Below are 22513 nucleotides of genomic sequence, written 5' to 3'. Positions count from 1 at the left end.
TACTGGGGATCCAACCCAGGGCCTGGACTCCCACCCCATAAGCCAAAGCTTCTTTAAACATGTGTTACAATCTCATGACATTTAGTGAGCACCACATTCCCTTAGCGTGACAGCAGAGAATACCACAGACGCAAATAAACACAAACTTCTTTAGACATTTTTTTTCTGTAGATGTAAGAAGGCATTGTGTTTATTTGTTTGAAATAGGATCTGGTTGGGCTGGGAATGTGGCTCAGTGGTAGAGTGCTTGCCTAGCATGCATAAAGCCCTGGGTTCAAGTCCTCAGTACCACATAAGCAGAAAAAGCCAGAAGTGATGCTGTGGCTCAAGTGGTAGAGCATTAGCCTTGAACACAGAGAGGCTCAGGGACAGAGCTCAGGCCTTAAGTTCAAGGCCCAGCACTGGCAAAAAAAAAAGGGGTCTGGCTATGTAATCTTGGACTTCAAATACTCCTGTGTCAGCCTCCCAAGTTCTGGGATTGCAGGCATGTACACCACATCTACACAGTATTCATAATCAGAAATAATTCCAAAGGCAAATGAGAATCTATGGTTAAGAGGTTCTGTGTGTGTGTGTGTGTGTGTGTGTGTGTGTGTGTGTGTGTGTGTGTGTGTGTGTGTGTGTGTGTGTGTGTGTGTGTGTGTGTGTGTGTGTGTGTGTGGTTGAGGTTTTAATTCACAGTCTTGTACACGCTAACCAACCACTCTGCTAGAGCCTCACATAAAAAGATTTTTTGGGGGGGTGTGGGATGCTGGTCCAGGGACATGAACTCGGGGCCTGGATGCTGTCCCTGAGCTTTCTGCTCAAGGATAAGCACTCGATCATTTGAGCCACAGCTCCACTTCTGGCATTTTGTGGTTAATTGGAGGTAAGAGTCTCATGACTTTCCTACCCCAGCTGGCTTCAAATCTCCATCCTCAGATCTTAGCCTCCTAAGTAGCTAGGATTTACAGGCGTGAGCTACCGCTATGAAAAAGATTTTTGAGAAGCAGGAGGATGAGCAGGTGCAGTGACAGCTTGTGCCACTGCATAAACCCACTGTCAAGTCTGTCCAGTGGCAGGAAGACACACAACAGGAGTAATGATTGAAGGGTGGGTGGGTCCTGGACAGGAACAGGAAGACAGGACTTTGCATCCAGGTGGGTTTTGGTAGACAATGGAACTATGAGGTGACTATGATGCAGACTTGCATGGTAAACAGAGCCAGGCTGCGTGGGCAGAGGCAGCAGCACGCCCTGGTCAGCTGGGGAAAGGAGCTGGGCTATGGTGCCTCCTTCCTGGCAGCCAACAGCTCAGCAGTCCAGATCTCACATGCAGGTGCCTATTCCAGGCAGGGCTTGAGTGGTAGGATACACACCAATCAGCCCTTCCCAGTAGCCCTTTGGAATATGATCCTCCTAATTGTGCTTCCCTCAATAGCTGGGATGATAGCCACATACCACTTGGTCCAGCTATTGTTTGAGATGGAATGTCTTGAACTGCTTTTGCTCAGGCTGGACGTGAATGTCTCCCCTCCCCCTACCCCAATTTCCGCCTCTAAAGCTAGGATTAAGGCCACTTGTTTGCTTTCTTGCTTCCTTCCTTCCTTCCTTTTTTTTTTTTTTTTTTTTTGGTCAGTTGTAGGGCTTGAACTCAGAACCTGGGCACTGTCCCAGAGCTCTTTTGCTCAAGGTTAACACCCTACCACTTGGAGCCACAGTTCCACTTCCAGTTTTCTGGTGGATAAGAGTCTCATGGACTTTACTTGCCTGGGCTGGCTTTGAACTATAATTTTCAAGTCTCAGCCTCCTGAGTAGAAAGAATTCCAGGTGTGAGCACAGCTCCCGGCCCAAGGGAGTTGTCTAATGAGTAGCTGGGCACTTCTTCATGGCTTTGTTCCTGTACCCCAGGACAACCACAATAGGATGACACTTTTCCAAGTCCTCCTCCTCCTCCTCCTCCTTTTCATGATATAAAGGAACAAAAGATGCTACTGTCAGTGTCTCATATCTATTATCAAAAGGCTGAGGTCTGAGGATCAAGATTTAAAGCCACCCTGGGCAAGAAAGTCTGTGAGACTTATCTTCAATTAACCAGCAAAAAGCTGGAAGTGGAGTTGTGGCTCAAGTGGTAGAATACTAGCCTTGGAGCAAAAAAAACTCAGGGACAGCACCCAGGCCCTGAGTTCAAGCCCAAGACAGGCAAATACACATGCATACACACACACACACACACACACACACACACACACACACACACACACAGAGAAATGGCAATTGTAGACAATAGCATGGTATCACATGCCTTTAACTCTAGTACTCAGGAGGCTAAGACAGGAGAATTCTAGTTTTAAAACCACCCTGGTCTATATCTGTCTCAAAAGCAAACAAAGAATAGTCCTGTTCCTAGCCTGTGAGAATCTGGGCCCTGTTCTTTCTGAACTTACAGGTCTCCTTAGCTCACCAACCCTAGGTGGTCTCACACATGCATACTGACCAAGTCTGTGCTGCTGCTAGAGGGGCCTTTTGCATCTCCCTGAGTTCTGCTGCTCTCTTGTGAGCCTAGCAGCCTGAGTGTTCTTATCACTCAGTTCTGTGTCCTCTCTGTAATGCGGTCTACTACCTTCTCCCAGCAGTAAGCTGAAGGGATACAAGGGTTCATGCCACCCATTTCTCTTATTTTACATCCTTTGGTACCCAATACCCAACATTGGAACACTGCTCTTTCAGCCTTGCTGGGGTTTGGATTTCTCTTCATTTTGGTTGTTACAGAGAAGAGGACAAATCTGGTCCTTAATATTCCATTTCCCTTTTGGATGGAAATGGGAAATGCCCATGATTGGTTTGTCAGGCATTTGTCAGCATCACACTGCAAGGATGTGCCTTAAATGTATCTATTTGTGTGTGTGTGTGTGTGTGTGTGTGTGTATCTCTTTTTTTTTTTTTTTTTTGGCCAGTCCTGGACCTGGGCGCTGTCCCTGAGCTTCTTTTGCTCAAGGCTAGCACTCTACCACTTGAACCACAGCGCCATTTCCAGCTTTTGCTGTGTATGTGATACTGAGGAATTGAACCCAGGGCTTCCTGCATGGTAGACAAGCACTCTGTCACTAAGCCACATTTCCAGCCCCAATCGTATGTATGATATGATCAATGCCACAGCCGGACCCTCCTGTTTGTCTGGCCTTCCTCTGTGGCAGTACCTCGAGGATTTTCAGGACGCAAATTATATGTGCAATATAAACTGCTTGTTTACATGTGTGCTCACCATCAGTGCCTTTTACCAGCAGCAAGGGACTAACAATGAGGCAGATTTTATTTCTTTGTGCTGGTACTGGGCCTTGAACTCAAGGCTTCACACTGTCTTGGCTTTTTCACTCAAGGCTGGTGCTCTACCACTTGAGCCACAGCTCCATTCCAGCCTTTTGATGGTTAGCTGGATAGAAGAGTCTCACAGATATTCCTGCCCAGTCTAATTTCAAACTGTGCTCCTTACTTAGCTTCCTGAGTAGCTAGAATATATAGGCCTGAGTCACCCATTCCTGGCCCAACTTTATATTTAAATTTAAAGAATGGCTTCCATCCTTTATTTGTAGATTCAGTGAAAGTCCAGAGGAGAGTTCAGTTCCTCTTCCTGTCTTTTATGAAGGAAATTACATGTTAGGATGCCATTTATAAATAGGCTGATTTTCAGAAATCTGGTAACCTTCAAGAAGCTGAACTTTTCTTTCTTTCTTTTTTTTTTTCAGTTGTGGGGCTTGAACTCTGGGCCTGGGCACTGTCCAGCTCAAAGCTAGAGCTCTACCACTTGAGCCACAGTGCCACTTCCTGTTTCCTGGTGGTTAACTGGAGATAAGTCTCATGGATGTTCCTGCCTGGTCTGGCTTTGAATTACAATCCTCAGGTCTCTAGGATTACAAGTGTGAGCCATCGATGCCTGGCTGAACATTTCTTCCAACTCTGCTTTTAGTTGTTTTTTGTTTTTTGCCAGTGATGAGGCTTGAACTCAGCATCTGGACACTGTCCTTGAGCTTTTGTTTTAAGGCTAGCACTCTACTCTTTGATCCACAACTCCATTAATAGCTTCCACCACCACCACCCCCAGTCATGGGGCTTGAACTTAGGGCCTGGGCACTGTCCCTTAGCTTCTTTTGCTCAAGGCTAGCAATCTACCACTTGAGCCACAAGCTCCACCTCTCTTGCTGGTTGATTGAAGATCAGAGTCTCATGGCCTTTCCTGCCTGGGCTGACTTTGAACCACGATCCTCAGATCTCAGCCTCCTGAGTAGCTAGGATGACAGGTGTGAGCCACTGGCACCTGGCTCCTTCCTACAATCTTTTTGATTTCTAATTATTTATTCCCTTCTTCCTCTTCACCCAGGGCTCAGAACTATCCGCAGATTCTAGTAAGCGCATGGATAGTTCTGCTGGACTCCCTGGCAAGGGCACAAGTGCTGACCAGGCCGCAGATGCTGCTGGTGCCCCGCATCGCCCCCCTGAAAAAACTCTGAGCAAACAGTTGGGCAAACCTTCCTCTACTGCACTTCCTGGCAGAGAACAACTGCGGGCCCAAGAGGAAGCTGGTGGTCCCAAATCCCAGCCACCTCCTGCATCCCAGGCTGATCGTCGCAAGGCTCGAGAACCATCCTCTGCCACACATTTAAGACGAGATGAACGAGATGCAGGTCCTGGCCTGAGTCAACAGGACTTATCCTCAGCCAGCCAGCAGCAGCCTTATGCACAACCAGACCAGCAAGCGGGGGTGCCCATTGGTCCGGGTCAAGTCTACCAAAGGCCAGATCAGCCCAGATTAGGGTTACCTACCATAGGTCAGCTGGGAAGGCCACGTGCTGGTGTCATCCGCCCACAACGTGTGCCGCCCCAAACTCTGGGTCACCCTGGTATGCAAGCACCTCGAATGGGTGCTCAGGGATTGGTTACACCTGGCATGGATCAGATTGGCATGATGCCATCAATGGTACCTGGCAGAGATCAACAAGGCTTGCAGCTTCCTGGTACAGACCAGTTTGATATGGCTTCCTTCGGTACATATCAACCTGGTGTGATATATCCTGACATGGACCAACAAGCTGTCATGCAGGAAAGTGGGATGGGAGTACCCGGAATGGACCAGTCTGGGTTGATACCAATTGGCGTTGATCAGAATGGATTTGTAATATATGGCACAACTGAGCAAGGACTGGTCCCCCCTGGCATAGATCAATATGGACAGCCTCTACCTCTTACAGATCAGTATGCTTTTATGCCACCTGGCTTGATGCCCATTGGTGTGGACCAACAAGGTTTTATACAGCCCAGTTTGGGAGCCTCTGGCTTTATACAGCCTGGCACAGAGCAGGGTGATTTAGTGCAGGCTGGTGAAGATCAAGGTGGTTTGGTACAGCCTGGCACAGACCAGCAAGGTCCTGTACCTCCTGGTGCAGGTCAGCCTGGCTTGGTCCAACCTGGTGCATATCCACCTCGTTTAGCACAAGTTGGTCCAGATCAGGGTGGTTTAGTGCAGCTTGGGGAAGATCAACAAGGTTTAGTGCAGCCTGGCACAGCTCAGCCAGGCTTGATGCCACCTGGTGCTGTTCCACGTGGTTTGGTCCAGCCTGGTGCAGTTCCTTATGGTTTGGCACAGCCTGGTGCAGTTCAGCGTGGTTTGGCACAGTCTGGCACAGGTCAGCCTGGATTGATGCCACCTGGTGTATACCCACCTGACTTGGTACAGCCTGGTGCAGTTCCGTATGGTGCAGTTCCGTATGGTGCAGTTCCACATGGTTTGGTGCAGCCTGGTGCAGTTTCACGTGGTTTGGTGCAGCCTGGTGCACAGCAGTTTGGAGTGGTGCAGCCTGGTACAGTTCCACATGGTTTGGTGCAGCCTGGTGCAGTCCCACGTGGTCCATTGCAGCCCGGTGCAGAGCAGCTTGGTGTGGGGCAACCTGGTGCAGAACAGCTTGGTTTGGTGCAGCCTGGTGCAGTTCCACATGGTCTGGTGCAGCCCGGTGCAGAGCAGCTTGGCGTGGGGCAGCCTGGAGCAGAGCAGCTTGGTTTGGTGCAGCCCGGTGCAGAGCAGCTTGGTGTGGGGCAGCCTGGTGGAGAACAGCTTGGCGGGGGGCAGCCTGGTGCAGGTCCACGTGGTATGGTGCAGCCTGGTGCAGGTCCACGTGGTATGGTGCAGCCTGGTGCAGGTCCACGTGGTATGGTGCAGCCTGGTGCAGGTCCACGTGGCATGGTGCAGCCTGGTGCAGGTCCACGTGGCCTGGTGCAGCCTGGTGCAGGTCCACGTGGTATGGTGCAGCCTGGTGCAGGTCCACGTGGTATGGTGCAGCCTGGTATAGGTCCACGTGGTCTGGTGCAGCCCGGTGCAGAGCAGCTTGGCGTGGGGCAGCCCAGAGCAGAGCAGCTTGGCGTGGGGCAGCCTGGTGGAGAGCAGCTTGGCGTGGGGCAGCCTGGGGCTATTCCACCGGGTTTTATGCAGCCCGGGGCAGTTCCGCAGGGGATGATGCAGCCCGGGGCAGTTCCTCAGGGGATGATGCAGCCCGGGGCAGTTCCTCAGGGGATGATGCAGCCCGGGGCAGTTCTGCAGGGGATGATGCAGCCCGGGGCAGTTCCTCAGGGGATGACGAAGCCCGGGGCAGTTCCTCAGGGGATGGTGCAGCCCGGGGCAGTTCTGCAGGGGATGGTGCAGCCCGGGGCAGTTCCGCAGGGGATGGTGCAGCCCGGGGCAGTTCCGCAGGATGTGGTGCAGCCCGGGGCAGTTCCCCAGGGTCTGGTGCAGCCTGGGGCAGTTCCACAGGGTCTGGTGCAGCCCGGGGCAGTTCCACAGGGTCTGATGCAGCCTGGGGCAGTTCCTCAGGGGATGACGAAGCCCGGGGCAGTTCCGCAGGGGATGGTGCAGCCCGGGGCAGTTCCACAGGGTCTGATGCAGCCCGGGGCAGTTCCGCAGGGTTTGGTGCAGCCCGGGGCAGTTCCGCAGGATTTGGTGCAGCCTGGTGCTATTCCACAGGGTTTTGTGCAGCCCGGGGCTGTTCCACGGGGTTTGGTGCAGCCCCGTGCAGTTCCGCGGGGTTTTGTGCAGCCTGGGGCAGTTCCACAGGGTTTGGTGCAGCCTGGGGCAGTTCCGGGGGGTTTGGTGCAGCCCGGGGCAGATCAGCTTGGTTTGGAGCAGCCTGATGTAGATCAGGTACAACCGGGTGCAGATCAGAGTGGCTTAGTACAGACTGGTGCAGATCAGCAAGGTTTGGTACAACCTGGTACAGTTCAGCGTGGCTTGGTGCAGCCCGGTGCAGGTCAGCAAGGTTTGGTACAACCTGGTACAGTTCAGCGTGGCTTGGTACAGCCCGGTGCAGGTCAGCAAGGTTTGGTACAACCTGGTACAGTTCAGCGTGGCTTGGTACAGCCCGGTGCAGGTCAGCAAGGTTTGGTACAACCTGGTACAGTTCAGCGTGGCTTGGTACAGCCCGGTGCAGGTCAGCAAGGTTTGGTACAACCTGGTACGGTTCAGCATGGTTTGGTACAGTCCGGTACATATCCATCTGGATTGGTGCAACCTGGTATAGATCAGGCTGGATTTGTCTACCCTGAAATGGATCAGTATGGTCTGTCTCAACCTGGGGCAGTTCCTAGTGGCTTGGTGCAACCAGATGCATATTCACCTGAAATGATGCAGCCTGGTGTGTATCCACCTGGTTTGGTATATCCTGGTACAGATCCACGTAGCTGGGTCCAACCTGGCGTAGGTCAACAAGGTTTAGTCCAGCCAAGAGATGTTCAGTATGGCTTGGAGTGGCCTGGTATGGCACAGCAAGGTTTAGTCCAACCTGGTGCAGGGCAACCAGATTTGTATCCTGTGGGTGAGCTTAATTGGACACAACCTGACCTCAGTCAACGTGGTTTGGCGCAACCTGGTGCAGATGAAAGTGATTTGGAACCTGGAATAGATCAGCCTTCTTTGGAACCACCTGGTGCAGTTGAGCCTGGTTTAGAACTTCCTGGTACAGTTCAGCGTGGTTTGGCGCAGCCTGGTGCAATTCAGCGTGGTTTGGTACCACCTGGTACAGCTCAGCGTGGCATGGTGCTACCTGGTGCAGTTCAGCGTGGTTTAGGGCAACCAGGTATGTACCCACGTGGCTTGGTACCTGGTGCAGTTCAGCCTGGTTTGATACTACCTGGTGCAATTCACCCTGGTTTGGTACCACCTGGTGCAGTTAGCCCTGGTTTGGTACCACCTGGTGAAGCCCAGCCTGGTTTGGTGCCACCTGGTGCCATTAGCCCCGGTTTGGTGCTACCTGGTACAGTTCAGCCTGGTTTGGTGCCACCTGGTGAGGTTAGCCCTGGTTTGGTGCCACCTGGTGCAGTTCAGCCTGGTTTGGTGCCACCTGGTGCAGTTCAACCTGGTTTGGTGCCACCTGGTACAGTTAGCCCTGGTTTAGTGCCACCTGGTGCAGCTAGGCCTGGTTTGGTGCCACCTGGTGCAGTTAGCCCTGGTTTAGTGCCACCTGGTGCAGTTAGCCCTGGTTTAGTGCCACCTGGTGAAGCTCAGCCTGGTTTGGTACCACCTGATGCAGTTCAGCCTGGTTTGGTACCACCTGGTGCAACTAGGCCTGGTTTGGTGCCACCTGGTGCAGCTCCGCCTGGTATGCTGCCACCTGGTGTAGCTCGGCCTGGTATGCTGCCACCTGGAGCAGCTCGGCCTGGTATGCTGCCACCTGGTGTAGCTCGGCCTGGTATGCTGCCACCTGGAGCAGCTCGGCCTGGTATGCTGCCACCTGGTGTAGCTCGGCCTGGTATGGTGCCACCTGGTGCAGCTAGGCCTGGTATGCTGCCACCTGATGCAGCTCAGCCTGGTATGGTGCCATCTGATGCAGCTCAGCCTGGTATGGTGCCACCTGGTGCAGCTTGGCCTGGTTTGGTACCACCTGGTGCAATCCAGACTGGTTTGGTGCCAGTTATGTATCCTCATGGTATGGTACCACCTGGTCCAGATCAGCATGGTTTGGTGCAACCAGGTGCAGATCAGCCTGGTTTGGTGCAACCAGGTATGTATCCTTATGGTATGGTACCACCTGGTGCAGCTCAGCCTGATATGGTCCCACCTGGTGCAGCTCAGCGTGGTTTGGTGCAACAAGGTATGTATCCATATAGTTTGGTACCACCTGATGAAGCTCAGCTTGGTATAGTACCTCCTGGTGAAGTTCAGCCTGGTTTGATACCACCTGGTGAAGTTCAGCCTGATTTGGTACCTCCTGGTGAAGTTCAACCTGGTTTGGTGCCATCAGGTATGTATCCACATGGTTTGGTACCACCTGGTGAAGCTCAGCCTGGTACAGTACCACCTGGTGCAGCTCAGCGTGGTTTGGTGCCACCAGGTATGTATCCACGTGGTATGGTACCACCTTATGCAGCTCAGCATGGTTTGGTGCCACCAGGCATGTATCCACGTGGAATGCTACCACCTGGTGCAGCTCAGCGTGGTTTGGTGCCACCTGGTGCAGCTCAGCCTGGTATGGTACCATCTGGTGCAGATCAGAGTGGTTTGGTTCAGCCTGAAACCATTCAGGATGGTTTGGTACCACCTGGCATGGAACAGCGTGATTTGGTACAACCAGGTCTAAGTCAGCCAAGTTCAGTGCAACCAGAAACGTACCCACATGATTTGGTGAGGTCTGGTACAGATCAAAGTGGTCTGGCATTACACCATCAGGCACATATGCCTCCTTTGTCCCCATACGGTGCATATCCACCAGCTTTCACAGAGACTGATCAGCAAGGTGAGATGGTGCTGGATCATTCTGCTTTAGACCAAAGAGAAACCTATCAGGAGGTCCCAGAAGTGGTTATCTCAGTTCAACCAGGTCCTGACTGGACTGGCCGGTCACGTTTGGATTTGACCAGACTACCTTCCTCAGCCCAAGTCCAAGCTGGACTTCCATACTGGATGATCCCCAGCCCAGAGGCCACCACCTTCAGGAGTCGGGATTCACTTAGCTATCTCCAGCGACGCTCGTCAGAAAGGATGGAAGGCCGCAGTGACCGCCAGGAATCACTGGACAAGCTAGCTCCTTCCTTCCCCATGGCAGTGGAGACATTTCGTCTCTTGGGAGAACTCATTAGCCTCTATTCAGAGTTGAAGGAAAATATGAAGGATATGAAGGAAGAAGCTGGCCTATCAGAAATGGAGAAGCTCCAGCTCATGATCAATATGATGGGTAGGTACCACTTGCTGGTAGAAGAGAGATTACTTCCTCCTCTTCTTCCTCCTCCTCCTCCTCCTTCATTTCATGTGCAAGTCCCAGGGCTTGAACTCTGGGCTTGGGCACTGTCCCTGAACCTCTTTGTGTTCAAAGCTAGAGCTTTACTACTTTGAACCACAGTTCTACTTTTTCTTTTTCTTTTTTTTTTTTTGGGGGGTGGGAGGGAGGGTCCAGTCGTGGGGCCTGAACTCTGGGCCTGGGCGCTGTCCCTCAGCTTTCATTTCAAGGCTAGCGCTCTACCACTTGAGCCACAGCGCCACTTCCAGCTTTTTTTTTTTTATGCTTATGTGGTGCTGAGGAATTGAACCCAGGGCCTCATGCATGCAAGGCAAGCACTCTACCACTGAGCCACCTTCCCAGCCCCACTTTTTCTTTTTTTTTTTTTTTGTCGGTCATAGAGCTTGAGCTCTGGGCCTAAACTCTGTCCCTCAGCTCTTCAGCTCAAGGCTAGTGCTCTGCCACTTGAGTCACAGCGCCACTTCCAGCTTTTTGGTGGTTTACTGGAGATAAGAGTTTCATAGCTTTACCTACCCAGACTGGCTTTGAACCGTGGTCCTTATCTCAGCCTCCTGAGTAGCTAGGATTACAGGTGAGAGCCACCAGCTCCCTGGCTCATTCTTTTTTTTTTCTGAGTAGGTTTTTTGTTGTTGTTGTTGTGGGGCTTGAACTCTGCACCTGCGTGCTGTCCCTCAGCTCTTCAACTCAAGGTGAAGAGTCTCCCACTTGAGCCACAGTGCCACTTCCTTTCTGAGTAGTTTTTAGGAGATGAGTCTCACGGACTTTCCTGCCCAGACTGGCTTCAAACTGTGATCCCAGATCTCAGCTTCCTGAGTAGCTAGGATTACAGGGTAAGCCACCTGAGCCTGGCTTTGTCTTCTTTTTAAGTAGATCTCATGCTTTTCCCTCCCTGCCTTAACCCATGGCTGCTGGACTGATGGATTAAGTCCTGACCCTGAGAGTAGCCAAGTCTGTTCCTAGACCTCCTGGGTTCTCTTTTGTCTTTTTCCTCTGAATGAATAGCAGGCACAGGCTGGAAGGAATCCAACAGGATCACAGGGGCCTTGGGAGAGGAAGGAACTAGATCCTCATGTTTGTCAGACTCCCTGGAGAGTGGCTGGGCTAAGAAGAAACCACGGCATTGAGAAACAAGTGGAGAAGAGAGTGTTGAAGAATGAAACCTAGCAGGCTGGGAAGGTGGCTCGGTGGTAGAGTGCCTGCCTTGCATGCATGAAGCCCTGGGTTCAATTACTCAGCACCACATAAACAGAAAAATCTGGAAGGGACAGTGCCCAAGCCCTGAGTTCAAGCCCCAGAACCGGCAAAAAAAAAAAAAGCCTAAAATTCTAAAATTTGCCCATCACGATTTTAGCAGTATCCAAGTACCCATGGCTCATCTCTGTAATCCTAGCTATGCTAGGATCTGAGAATCTGAGAATCACAATTTGAAGCCAACCCAGGGCACAAAAGTCCCTGAGACTCTTAGCTCCAATTAACCAGAAACAACAACCAAAAACCCAGAAGTGAAAATGTGGTTCGAGTTGTGCCTTGAGCAAAACGGCCAAACAAGAGCTAAAGACCCTGAGTTCAAGCCCCAGTACTGGCACAAAAAGAAAAGATTTTAGCAGTGGGTAGGAATGTGGGTCAGTGGCATCCAGGATTTAGGCTGTTAGCAAGAAGGTATGGGGCTTTCTCTGTATCGCTGTTTATCAACAGTACTCTCTGCATCATCTCACCCCATTGTCCCCGTTATTGGGGAAAGGATAAAAAGAGATATCCTGGGCTGGGCAGGTGGCTCAGTGGTAGAGCGCTTGCCTTGCATGCCTGAGGCCCTGGGTTCAATTCCTCAGCACCACATAAACAGAAAAAAACAGAAGTGGTGCTGTGGCTCAAGTGGTAGAGTGCTAGCCTTGAGCTGAAGAGCTGAGGGACAGTGCCCAGATCTAGAGTTCAGGCCCCACGACTGACAAGAGAGAGGGAGAGAGTCCATAAGCTGCTGCTGCTGCTGCTGCTGCTGCTGCTCCTCCTCCTCCTCCTCCTCCTCCTCCTGTCAGTGGTGGGGCCGAACTCCTGGGCACTGTCCCTCAGCTCTTCAGCTCAAGGCTAGCACTCTACCACTTGAGCCACAGTGCCACTTCCGGCTTTTTTCTTTTTGCTTATGTGGTGCTGAGGAATCGAACCCAGGGCCTCAGGCATGCAAGGCAAGCACTCTACCACTGAGCTACCTGTCCAGCCCTGATTCTTCCTCCTCTTCTTCTTCGCCAGTCCTTGGGCTTGAACTTAGGGTCTGGGCACTGTCCCTGAGCTGCTTTTTTTTTTTTTTTTTTTTTTTGGTGGGGGGGGGGGTCCGGTCGTGGGGCCTGAACTCTAGGCCTGGGCGCTGTCCCTCAGCTCTTCAGCTCAAGGCTAGCACTCTACCACTTGAGCCACAGCACCACTTCTGGCTTTTTTCTTTTTTCTTATGTGATGCTGAGGAATCGAACCCAGGGCCTCAGGCATGCAAGGCAAGGGCTCTATCACTGAGCCATCTTCCCAGCCCTCTCTGAGCTTCTTTTGCTCAAGGCTAGCACTCTTACCACTTGAGCCACAGTGCCACTTCTGGCTTTTTCTGTTTATGTGGTATAGGAATCGAACCCAGGGCTTCATGCATGCTAGGCAAGCACTCTACCACTAAGCTACATTCCCAGCCCTCTATAAGCTTCCTATATCCAATTTGCCCACCAAAAAAAAAAAAAAAAATCCAGAAGTGGAGCTGTGACTCGAGTGTTAGAGTAACAAACCTTGTACAATAAAGTATAGAAATGGTGTCCAAGCCCCAAGTTCAAGCCCCAGTACCAGCATAAGATAGAGACAGAGGCAGAGACAACAGAGAGACATAGATGTCCTCCTGTTATCTGAGGTGTTTCTCTATGAGCCCAGAAATGGTGAGCGGGGGCCTATGGAGCCTGCTAGGTCCTCTGACAGTGGGGCTCCCATTTTCCACAGTCAAAAAGTCACTACCGGATGACCTTCAGGACCAGCTGAAGTACATAAAGACCTTGGCCAAAGAAGTTCGACAAGATAGGATAAAAGTACGTAAGAGAGGGTCCGCCTCCTAAGCTATTTATATATTTATTTGTGGGGGTGGGAGGGGGGCTGTATTGATTTTAGGACTTGAACTCAGACCTGAGCACTGTCCCTTAGATTTTTCACTCAAAGCTGACTCTACTACTTGAGCCACTTCCAGTTTTTTGGTGGCTAATTGGAGTCTCACAGACTTTCCTGCCAGGCTGGCTTCAAACTAAAATACTCAGACTTCTGCTTCCTGAGTAGCCAGGACTACAGGCATGAGCCTCCAGCATCCAGCTCCTTGGCTTTTTAGAGTGAATCTTAGCACTTGCAATTTATGCTTTGATGGATCAGTCCCTCCCCATGTGCTGTTGAATCATTGGTTCCTTACTGTCCTACCAGGCAGAAAGTGTGCCCACCACCATTATGTCCATTTCCTGTATCTAGAAATGGATACTCAAGCTGGGCGCCCATGGCTCATGCCTGTAATCCTAGGTACAAAGGAGGCTGAGATCTGAGGATTGTGGTTCAAAGCCAGCCCGGAAAGGAAAGTCTGTGAGTCTCTTTTTGTTTGTTTGTTTTTTTGGGTCCAGTCATGGGGCCTGAACTCTGGGCCTGGGCACTGTCCCTCAGCTCTTCAGCTCAAGGCTAGCGCTCTACCACTTGAGCCACAGTGTCACTTTCGGCTTTTTTCTTTTTGCTTATGTGGTGCTGAGGAATCGAACCCAGGGCCTCTGGCATGCAAAGCATGCGCTCTACCACTGAGCCACCTTCCCAGCCCTGTCTGTGAGACTCTTAACTCCAATGAACCACCAGAAAACCAGAAGTGGTGCTGTGACTCAAGTGGTAGAGCACTAGCCTTGAGCTGACGAGCTGAGGGACAGTGCCCAGGCCTAGAGTTCAAGCCCAAACAACCAAAAAAAAAAAAAAGATATAACTTGACCAGTTGCTGATGGCTCATACCTGTAATCCTAGCTACTCAGGAGGCTGAGATCTGAGGATTGTGGTTCAAAGCCAGCCCAGGCAGGAAAGTCCATGAGACTATTTCCAATTAACCACCAGAATACCAGAAGTGGCACTTTGGCTCAAAATGGTAGAGCACCCAGCCTTGAGCAAAAGAACTCAGGGACAGTACCCAAGCCAAGTTCAAACCCCATAATCAACACTCCCCCCCCCAAAAAAAAAGAAAAAATATTTCAGTGAAGATGTGGCAAGTGCTAATCTTGAGCAAAAAAGTAAATGAAAACCACAAAGCCCTAGTACCAGCACACGTTTATGCTCGTGCATGCATACACACACACACACACACAATATTGCTTGGCTAATGGAAAGACCTATGGTCCTTTCTTTACATGTGGCAGCCCTGGAGCCTAATGTGGAATTTTGGGGGGTATGGTCCAGGAGGCCCTGCAAGAGGCTGCTAGGCCTTCAGTGGTAACGGGGTGAGTAGTTCAGCAAAGAGACCTAGGTTTTTGTCAGGTTGGGTTAGATAAGGAATAAGGAATGGGGAAGGGCTTTCCTGGGCTTCCGCTGCCTGAGTCTCCTCTTTCACTGCGCTTCCAGCTGGACAAGCTGCAGAGGTTTATGAAAGGCGACGGCATGGGCATGGCGGATGGAACAAAGGAGGTGAAGACAGGCCCGCTAGGCTTGCAGCTGGGCATTCTCAGGTAGACCGCAGCCCTGCCCATGCCCCCCCTCACCCCCAGCACACTGTCACCCCCAGCAGCGGCTGTGACTTCTGTTTCCCTCCTGCCCCGATCTCTGGCCTGCATCACACCTGCTCTTCAGTTGCCCCTATTTCCTTTAAGAAACTGCTAGAAGCCTGCACCAGAGGCTCACACCTGTAATCAGCTACTCAAGAGGCTGAGACCTGAGGATCCTGGTTCAAAACCAGGCCAGGCAGAAAAGTCCCAGAGATTCTTATCTTCATTTAACCACCAGAAATCCAGAAGTGGAACTGTGGCTCTAAGTGATAGAGTGCTAGCTTTGAGCAAAAAGAGCTCAGGGACAGCCCCCAGCCCTGAGTTCAAGCCCTACTATTGGCACAAAAAATAAACCAGTAGAAGTACCCCCAGGTTCCTAGCTCAGCTCAGCACCAGCGGGAAGGAGTGAAAGATGTTCCTCACAAGCATCTTATTGGAGAATTCTAGTTCTAGCCTATAGATTCTCTGTCTCCGTCTCTCTCTCTCTCTCTGTGTCTCTCTCTCTGTGTCTCTCTCTCTGTCTGGTTGGTTGTAGGGCTTGAACTCTGGGCCTGGTCACTGTCCCTGAGCTCTTCAGCTCAAGTTTAGTGCTCTACCACTTGAGCCATAGCACCACTTCCAGTTTTCTGGCAGTTCATTGGAGATAAGAGTTTCATGGACTTTGCTGCCCAGGCTGGCTTTGAACCATGATCCTGAGATCTCAGCCTCTTGTTTAACTAAGATTACAGGCATGAGCCGCCGGCGCCTGGCTAGAGTTCTTTTTGCAGGGTCCTGGCCCACTGCCTAGCAGGCCAGGCCAGTACACCAGGCATCCCCTGTGGGACAAAAGTAAGGTATTGAACTCCCTAAGTAGAGGCCTCTGGGCAGTGAACACCCTTACTGCCATCATCCTGTGTCCCCCACGGCCAGGCCTCTTCACCCCAGGCTCAGGCATCTGGGCTGGTAGTGAAGTCAGATTGTCTTTCCTGCCTGACAGAGTCACCGTGAGTGACATTGAGAAGGAGCTGGCTGAGCTGAGAGAGAGCCAAGATCGAGGGAAGGCCATCATGGAGAATTCGGTCTCAGAAGCTTCCCTTTACCTGCAGGAGCAGGTGAGTGCCAAGCTCGGAACATTACTTTTTTTTTTTTTTTGTCGGTCGTGGGTCTTGAACTCTGGCCTGGGCGCTGTCCCTCAGCTCTTCAGCTCAAGGCAAGCACTCTACCACTTGAGCCACAGCACCACTTCCGGCTTTCTAGTAGTTTACTGAAGGTAAGAGTCTCACAGACTTTCCTGCCTGGGCTGGCTTCAAACCTCGATCCTCAGATATCAGCCTCCTGAGTAACTAGGATGACAGGCGTGAGCCACAGGTGCCCAGCTGAACATTACTTCTGATAAGCCTTGCTGAACTCCTAGATGGTTTGGAGCGGCTCCTGGCTGCCTCCCTCTGTCTGTCTCAGTTGATGCTGGACCATCATTGCTTTTTGCTTTCTCCCCACACTGCCTCTCCCTGGCAGCCACTTACACTTCTGTCAGCAAGAAAGGAGACACACACATGGGCCCTGGGAGGGTGATAAAGAGCTGATATTCTTGTACTGCAAAGCTCTTCCATCTTGAACTTCATGCTGTGACATTTCTGTCATGCTGGTCCCCCACCCCACTCCAGAAGCACTGCAGGGGAGGCTCCGCACTCTTCGGTCATGATATGGTCTAAATACGGGTCCTTTCAGATCTGAGGTTTTAAGGGACAAAGGCCCATCATGATGCTGACCCCTTCTTCCAGTTCCAGGGACCCCCTTCAGGCTTAGTGACACTGACAAATCACTGTCACCAGGCCCTGGAGAACATTCCAGCCCTTCCACCCAGCTCTACCTATCTCTTTGACTCTTGAGGAGTGGCATTGCTGGCTAGGGATGGAGCACCCACTAAAAACCCCACTAAGAGCCCCCCATGACTAGGTACTAAGGAGGTGGTGACCGCTTGTCTTACAGCAGGGCCAGACAGAAAGCACGATCCAAAAGCCGGGCACCGGTGGCTCACACCTCTCATCCTAACTACTCAGGAGGCTGAGATCTGAGGATGGTGGTTCAAAGCCAGGCTGGGCAGGAAAATCTGTGAGATTCTTATCTCCAGTGAACCACCAAAAAAGAAGGAAAAAGCTGGAAGTGGAGCTGTGGCTCAAGTGGCAGAGCCCCAACTTTCAGTCAAAAAAGGTCAGGGAAAAACAAAACAAAAAGCTCTGGGACAGCACCCAGCACCAGGGTGGAAACAGGCATGTCCGAGAGCCTCGCCCTGCCCTGCCCGGTCTCTCCTACCCCCAGTTAGACAAACTGAGGACAATCATCGAGAGCATGCTGGCCTCCTCCTCCACGCTGCTGTCCATGAGCATAACCCCGGAGAAGCTCCACACCCCCATGATGCCTGGCCACATGAACCTGGAGGCCACGTGCCCAGCCTGCAGCCTGGACGTAAGCCACCAGGTCAGCCTGCTGGTGCAGCGCTACGAGCAGCTGCAGGACATGGTGAACAGCCTGGCCGCCTCCCGGCCCTCCAAGAAGGCCAAACTTCAGAGCCAGGTGGGTTCCTGCTCGAGTCTGTCACCCTGCAGCCGCGCCCTAGGCCTAGACTCTCCAGAAGCGCTCTCCAGGGAGGGACTGAAGCCCCTGGTCCTTCCCAGAGCCGCAGCGAGGGCAGCAGCAGAGATGTCTGGGGACAGGAGACTGTGGGGGTGGCACTGGCTAACAGAGGATGGAGAAGAGTCTACCAAGTGGGGGGAGGGGCAGGGAGAACATGATCGCAGAAGACATCCTGCATGCCAGTCTCCCCAACCCTTTCGGAACACCCTCCCCACACAAAGGGCAGGCTTGCTGGTGGGGAGGGGGTCCACCACAAGTCCTTGGGTCTTGCCTCCGGGTTCCAAATGTAGACTCAGGTGTTCAGCTGTGTGGTTCAGGGAAGATGGCGAAGCTACGGATCACACCTCAACCCTCAGGGGCACGGGACAGCACATGACTCCTGAGCCTCCGTCACTTCCACTGAGCACCCCCAGACCCATGAAGACGTGGGGGAGTCCTGCCCCATCCATTTGGGGAACAATTCATAGTGGGAAATGGTGAAAGCAGAAAGGGGCTGTTGCCACTGATCTGTTGGGGGGGTGTTTGGTCTAGGTTTTCTAAGGCAGGGTCTTGAGATTCAGTCCAAGCTGTCTTCCAACTTAAGATCCTCTGCCCAATTTTTGTGTGTGTGTGTGTGTGTGTGTGTGTCACGGGGCTTGAACTCTGGGCCTGGGCGCTGTCCCTCAACTCTTCAGCTCAAGGCAAGCACTCTACCGCTTGAGCCACAGCACCACTTCCAGTTTTCTAGTGGTTTATTGGAGATAAGAGTCTCATGGACTTTCCTGCCCGGGCTGGCTTTGAACTGTGATCCTCAGATCTCAGCTTCCTGAGTAGCTAGGATTGCAGGCGTGAGCCACCGGCGCCTGGCTTGCCCCAGTTCTTGAGTGTTGGGATTACAGGCACGCACCACCACGCCGGGCCAGGTGGAGTGTCATAGGACAAGCTATCAAGGGCAGCCTTGGGGTTGGCCAGCATCCTCAGACAGCCTACCCTGTGGTTCCTGTGGCAGGACGAGGAGCTGCTGGGCCATGTACAGAGCGCCATCCTGCAAGTCCAGGGTGACTGCGAGAAGCTCAACATCACCACCAGCAACCTCATCGAGGACCATCGGCAGAAACAGAAGGAGATTGACGTGAGCCGCCGCCCAGAGCCTGCATGGGGCCGAGGCCCAGCCTCCCCCTCCCAACCCCTGTCACTCAGTTCTTCATTTCCGGTTCTCTGGGCCCCTAGGAGCTGTATCAGGGCATTCAGAAGCTGGAGAAAGAAAAGGCCAACAGGGAAAGTCTAGAGATGGAGATCGATGTTGTAAGTACCCTGCCTCAGGTGGCGGGGGCGGGGAGGGGGGAGGGGGTAGATCCAAGAGTCTCATGGACTTTCATGCCTGGGTTGACCTTAACCCTCCCTCCTCAGATCTCAGCCTCCTGAGTAACTGGGATTGCAGGTGTGAGCCACCACTACCAGCTGGGCATGTGAACTCTTTTTTTTTTTTTTTTGTCGGTCGTGGGGCTTGAACTCTGGGCCTGGGCGCTGTCCCTCAGCTCTTCAGCTCAAGACGAGCGCTCTACCACTTGAGCTACAGCGCCACTTCCAGTTTTCTGGTGGTTTATTGGAGATAGGAGTCTCACGGTCTCTCCTGCCCGGGCTGGCTTTGAACCGCGATCCTCAGATCTCAGCCTCCTGAGTAGCTAAGATTACAGGCGTGAGCCACCAGCGCCCAGCTTCTTTTTTTTTTTTTTTTTTTTGTCTTTTTACCAGTCCTGGGACTTGAACTCAGGGCCTTGGACACTGTCCCTGAGCTTCTTTTGCTCAAGGCTAGCACTCTACCACTTAAGCCACAGTGCCACTTCTGGCTTTTTCTGTTTATGTGGTACTGAGGAATCGAACTCAGGGCTTCCTGCATGCTAGGCAAGCACTCTACCACTAAGCCACCTTCCCAGCCCTGGGCATGTAAACTCTTGAGCACCTGTTCAACATCCAAGGCCCACACCTGGACCCTGGCATGGCATTCCTGCTATCTCTCATTCTTTCTCTCTCTCTCATGCAGAAAGCTGACAAGAGTGCCCTGGCCTCCAAAGTGAGCCGTATCCAGTTTGATGCCACCACAGAGCAGCTAAACCACATGATGCAGGAACTGGTGGCCAAGATGAGTGGCAAGGAGCAGGACTGGCAGCGGATGCTGGACAAGCTCCTTGCTGAGATGGACAACAAAGTGAGTGTGGGCGGAGCTGTAGGATGGGCGGGGCGGAGCCCTGCCCCACCTCCCCATGCACCTCTGCCTCCTGCTGCCTCGAAGCTAACTTGGTGTCTCCTCCCCAGCTGGACCGCCTGGAGCTGGACCCGGTGAAGCAATCCCTGGAGGACCGGTGGAAATCTCTGCGGCAGCAGCTCCGAGAGCGCCCTCCACTCTACCAGTCAGATGAGGCAGCCATCATGCGGAGGTGAGGCCAGGGAAAGCAGGCAGGTTCTGCTGGAGAGGGCAGGTGACAATTGGAGAGCAGGATTGGAACCTAACAAAGGCCTCTTCGATCCTGGCTGGATCAGATCAACTGTCCCACAGGTGGAGGGACAGAACTTGAAGAGCTGGAAGAAGTCTTCTAGCTGAGGGGCTTTCCATGACAGGGGGGAAAGGGAGTGGGGAGGGACAAGGTTCTCCAGGCTAGCGTGTGCACACTGCCTTGAGCCCTAGGGACCAGGAAAGGTCCTGGTCAGGCTTGAAGCCAAGCCTGGTGTTCACATATTTTGCCACCAGGGGGCACCCAAGGCCTGTGCAGGGTACCCTTAGGTCCTGCCCTCTGCCAGCTTTGGGTGAGGTCCCCGCAGGTGCCACATGTCTGCCCAGAACAAGCGAGGTATGATCAAGAACCAGTCTCCAGGAAGCAGGGCAGGGATCTGCCACCCCGTAGACTGAGTTTTGGAGCCACGGCTTTCCGACTTACCAGCCCGTTCTCCACAGGCAGCTCCTGGCTCATTTCCACTGCCTCTCCTGTGACCGTCCCTTGGAAACACCTGTGACCGGACAGTGAGTACCCACATCTGGCCCACCCCGGCTCCTCCGCCCGCCCACCTGGCCTCTCCCTGGCCTCTCCTCTGCCCTGGGTCTGCTTCCCTCCTGGGTGGTGAGGCTTCACACACACACACACACACACACACACACACACACACACTCACACTCACACACATACACCTACCTTCTCTCTCCCTGCCCAGAACCATTCCTGTGACCCCTGTGGGTCCAAGCCTGCCCAGACACCGGTCCCTCCGCCCCTATACAGTGTATGAGCTGGAGCAGATCCGCCAGCAGAGTCGCAAGTATGAGGGCAGCAGTTGGTATCCCGGCCAGATCGACGAGGAGGGAGTGGGGCGAGACACCAGAGGGCACTTGGATAGGATGGGGTGGTGCCAGTCTTGGGGTCAGATTGGTCTGGGGGGAGGGGTTCCTGCAGCCGGAGGGGGAGTGTCTGCAGGCCTGGTAGTAGAGTGTACCTGGAATTCCATCCAGTCTTGGGCCTGACCCCCTCCCCCACCTGGGCCCCCAGCCTCAAATTGGGTGCCCCCTTTGCCCGGGGTGACCAGATGGACCGGAGTGTGGGGCGCCTGCGTACCATGCACTCCAAGATGCTGATGGACATCGAGAAGGTGCAGATCCACTTCGGAGGCTCCGTGAAGGCCAGCAGCCAGATGATCCGGGAGCTGATGCAGGCCCGGTGCCTCAACCGCCCCTGCTACAAACGGTAGGCGCACGGGACCCAGGCCGCACGAGGCCCTGGCGGCTGAGCTTGGCTTCTGCCCAACGTCTCCATGCAAGACTGTGTGTGTGTGTGTGTGTGTGTGTGTGTGTCTGTTGTGAGTTTAGGGTGGTGGCCACAAGGCTGTTCGGTTCACTCACCCGCCTCTTCCGGGTCCCCTGCTCCTGTCTCGACTCCCATGCCTGGTCCCTGAGGATCCCTGTTGAAAAGAGCTGCCCATCCCCCTCTGGCCAGCCCCACCATGGTGCATCCCAGCTTGTGTTCCCAGTGGCTCACAGTGACCCAATGCTGTCTACCCCAGGGTGCCAGATTCGGACTACACCTATTCAACCATACCCAGGCGCTGTGGGGGCAGCCACACAATCACCTCCCCATACCGCCGCAGCCGTCTGCAGCACCTGCAGGGCCTGATTCCCCATGAGGACATCCAGATTGCCATGAAGGTCGGGGCCCTGTGGGAACCACGGAGAGGAAAGGCCCTGCCCTGCCCTCAGACGCCCAAGTCCCTCTGGAAAACCCCACGGGAAGTCATTTCACCTTTCCAATCCAACTCAGTCCCTCGGGTCCTCACCCGGCAGCTGCCCAGCCAGGTGCTGCCTCTCATGCCAGGCTGGCAGAGCAGCACTGTCCACATCTTCCATGCGGGTGCTCTGCCGTGGTGCACAGTCTCTGGGGAGGGTTCCGAGTGCCACTTGGTGCCAGAAGACAGGTGGTGACCCAGGCCGTCACAAAGCCCGCACTGGTTGCGACGACAATCACAGATATGCATCTGTCTCTACAGCATGACGAGGTAGACATCTTGGGCCTGGATGGACATATCTACAAGGGACGGATGGACATGAAGCTGCCTGACATCCTGACCAAAGACAATAGTGAGTATCTAGTCAGCCCAAGAGCTCCTCAGGGTGCTTGCTTGGGTCTCACGAGATATCCATCTCCTGGCACTTTGGAGATGTCTTGAGCCCCTGTCTTGGGCCAGCAGGATCTAAGGGTCCTTCTTCCTTCTCTATTTCCTTGCCTTCAAACGTTCAGGTTTCTCCAAGACCCAGCTGTCCAGCCTCAGCCCATTGCCTGGTAGGTGGTGGCCTCATCTTTTCTTGCCAGTCTTCATCCTCCTGTTCCACAGCTGAGCTTCTCTACCGCATCGCAGCCAAGCCCTCCTTCCCTCCCGCTTTTTGGAAGTTCAGCAAAGT

The 22513-nt window shown here is 53.1% G+C and overlaps 1 protein-coding gene across 1 annotated transcript in view; it reads left to right on the top strand.

Moving 5' to 3' along the window:
- The window catches only part of Qrich2 (glutamine rich 2), a 31994-nt gene that overhangs the window by 5734 nt on the left and 3747 nt on the right, over positions 1-22513 (top strand). The window contains exons 5-29 of the mRNA XM_042702643.1: positions 4357-5368; positions 5519-5659; positions 5780-6259; positions 6920-7138; positions 7220-7716; positions 7811-7900; positions 8504-8617; positions 8759-9109; positions 9260-9484; positions 9685-9751; positions 9890-10189; positions 13217-13302; positions 14843-14946; positions 15959-16073; positions 17281-17535; positions 18584-18706; positions 18805-18879; positions 19619-19783; positions 19891-20012; positions 20528-20593; positions 20782-20883; positions 21111-21305; positions 21622-21763; positions 22102-22192; positions 22353-22394. Of these exons, the coding sequence (XP_042558577.1) occupies positions 4357-5368; positions 5519-5659; positions 5780-6259; positions 6920-7138; positions 7220-7716; positions 7811-7900; positions 8504-8617; positions 8759-9109; positions 9260-9484; positions 9685-9751; positions 9890-10189; positions 13217-13302; positions 14843-14946; positions 15959-16073; positions 17281-17535; positions 18584-18706; positions 18805-18879; positions 19619-19783; positions 19891-20012; positions 20528-20593; positions 20782-20883; positions 21111-21305; positions 21622-21763; positions 22102-22192; positions 22353-22394 (5179 nt within the window). The remainder of the gene's footprint in view (positions 1-4356; positions 5369-5518; positions 5660-5779; positions 6260-6919; positions 7139-7219; positions 7717-7810; positions 7901-8503; positions 8618-8758; positions 9110-9259; positions 9485-9684; positions 9752-9889; positions 10190-13216; positions 13303-14842; positions 14947-15958; positions 16074-17280; positions 17536-18583; positions 18707-18804; positions 18880-19618; positions 19784-19890; positions 20013-20527; positions 20594-20781; positions 20884-21110; positions 21306-21621; positions 21764-22101; positions 22193-22352; positions 22395-22513) is intronic.

This window comes from Dipodomys spectabilis, unplaced genomic scaffold (genome assembly GCF_019054845.1).
Source record: "Dipodomys spectabilis isolate Male_0828 unplaced genomic scaffold, ASM1905484v1 ptg000329l, whole genome shotgun sequence".
Taxonomy (NCBI): domain Eukaryota; kingdom Metazoa; phylum Chordata; class Mammalia; order Rodentia; family Heteromyidae; genus Dipodomys; species Dipodomys spectabilis.
This window is presented reverse-complemented; position numbering and strand designations above follow the sequence as displayed.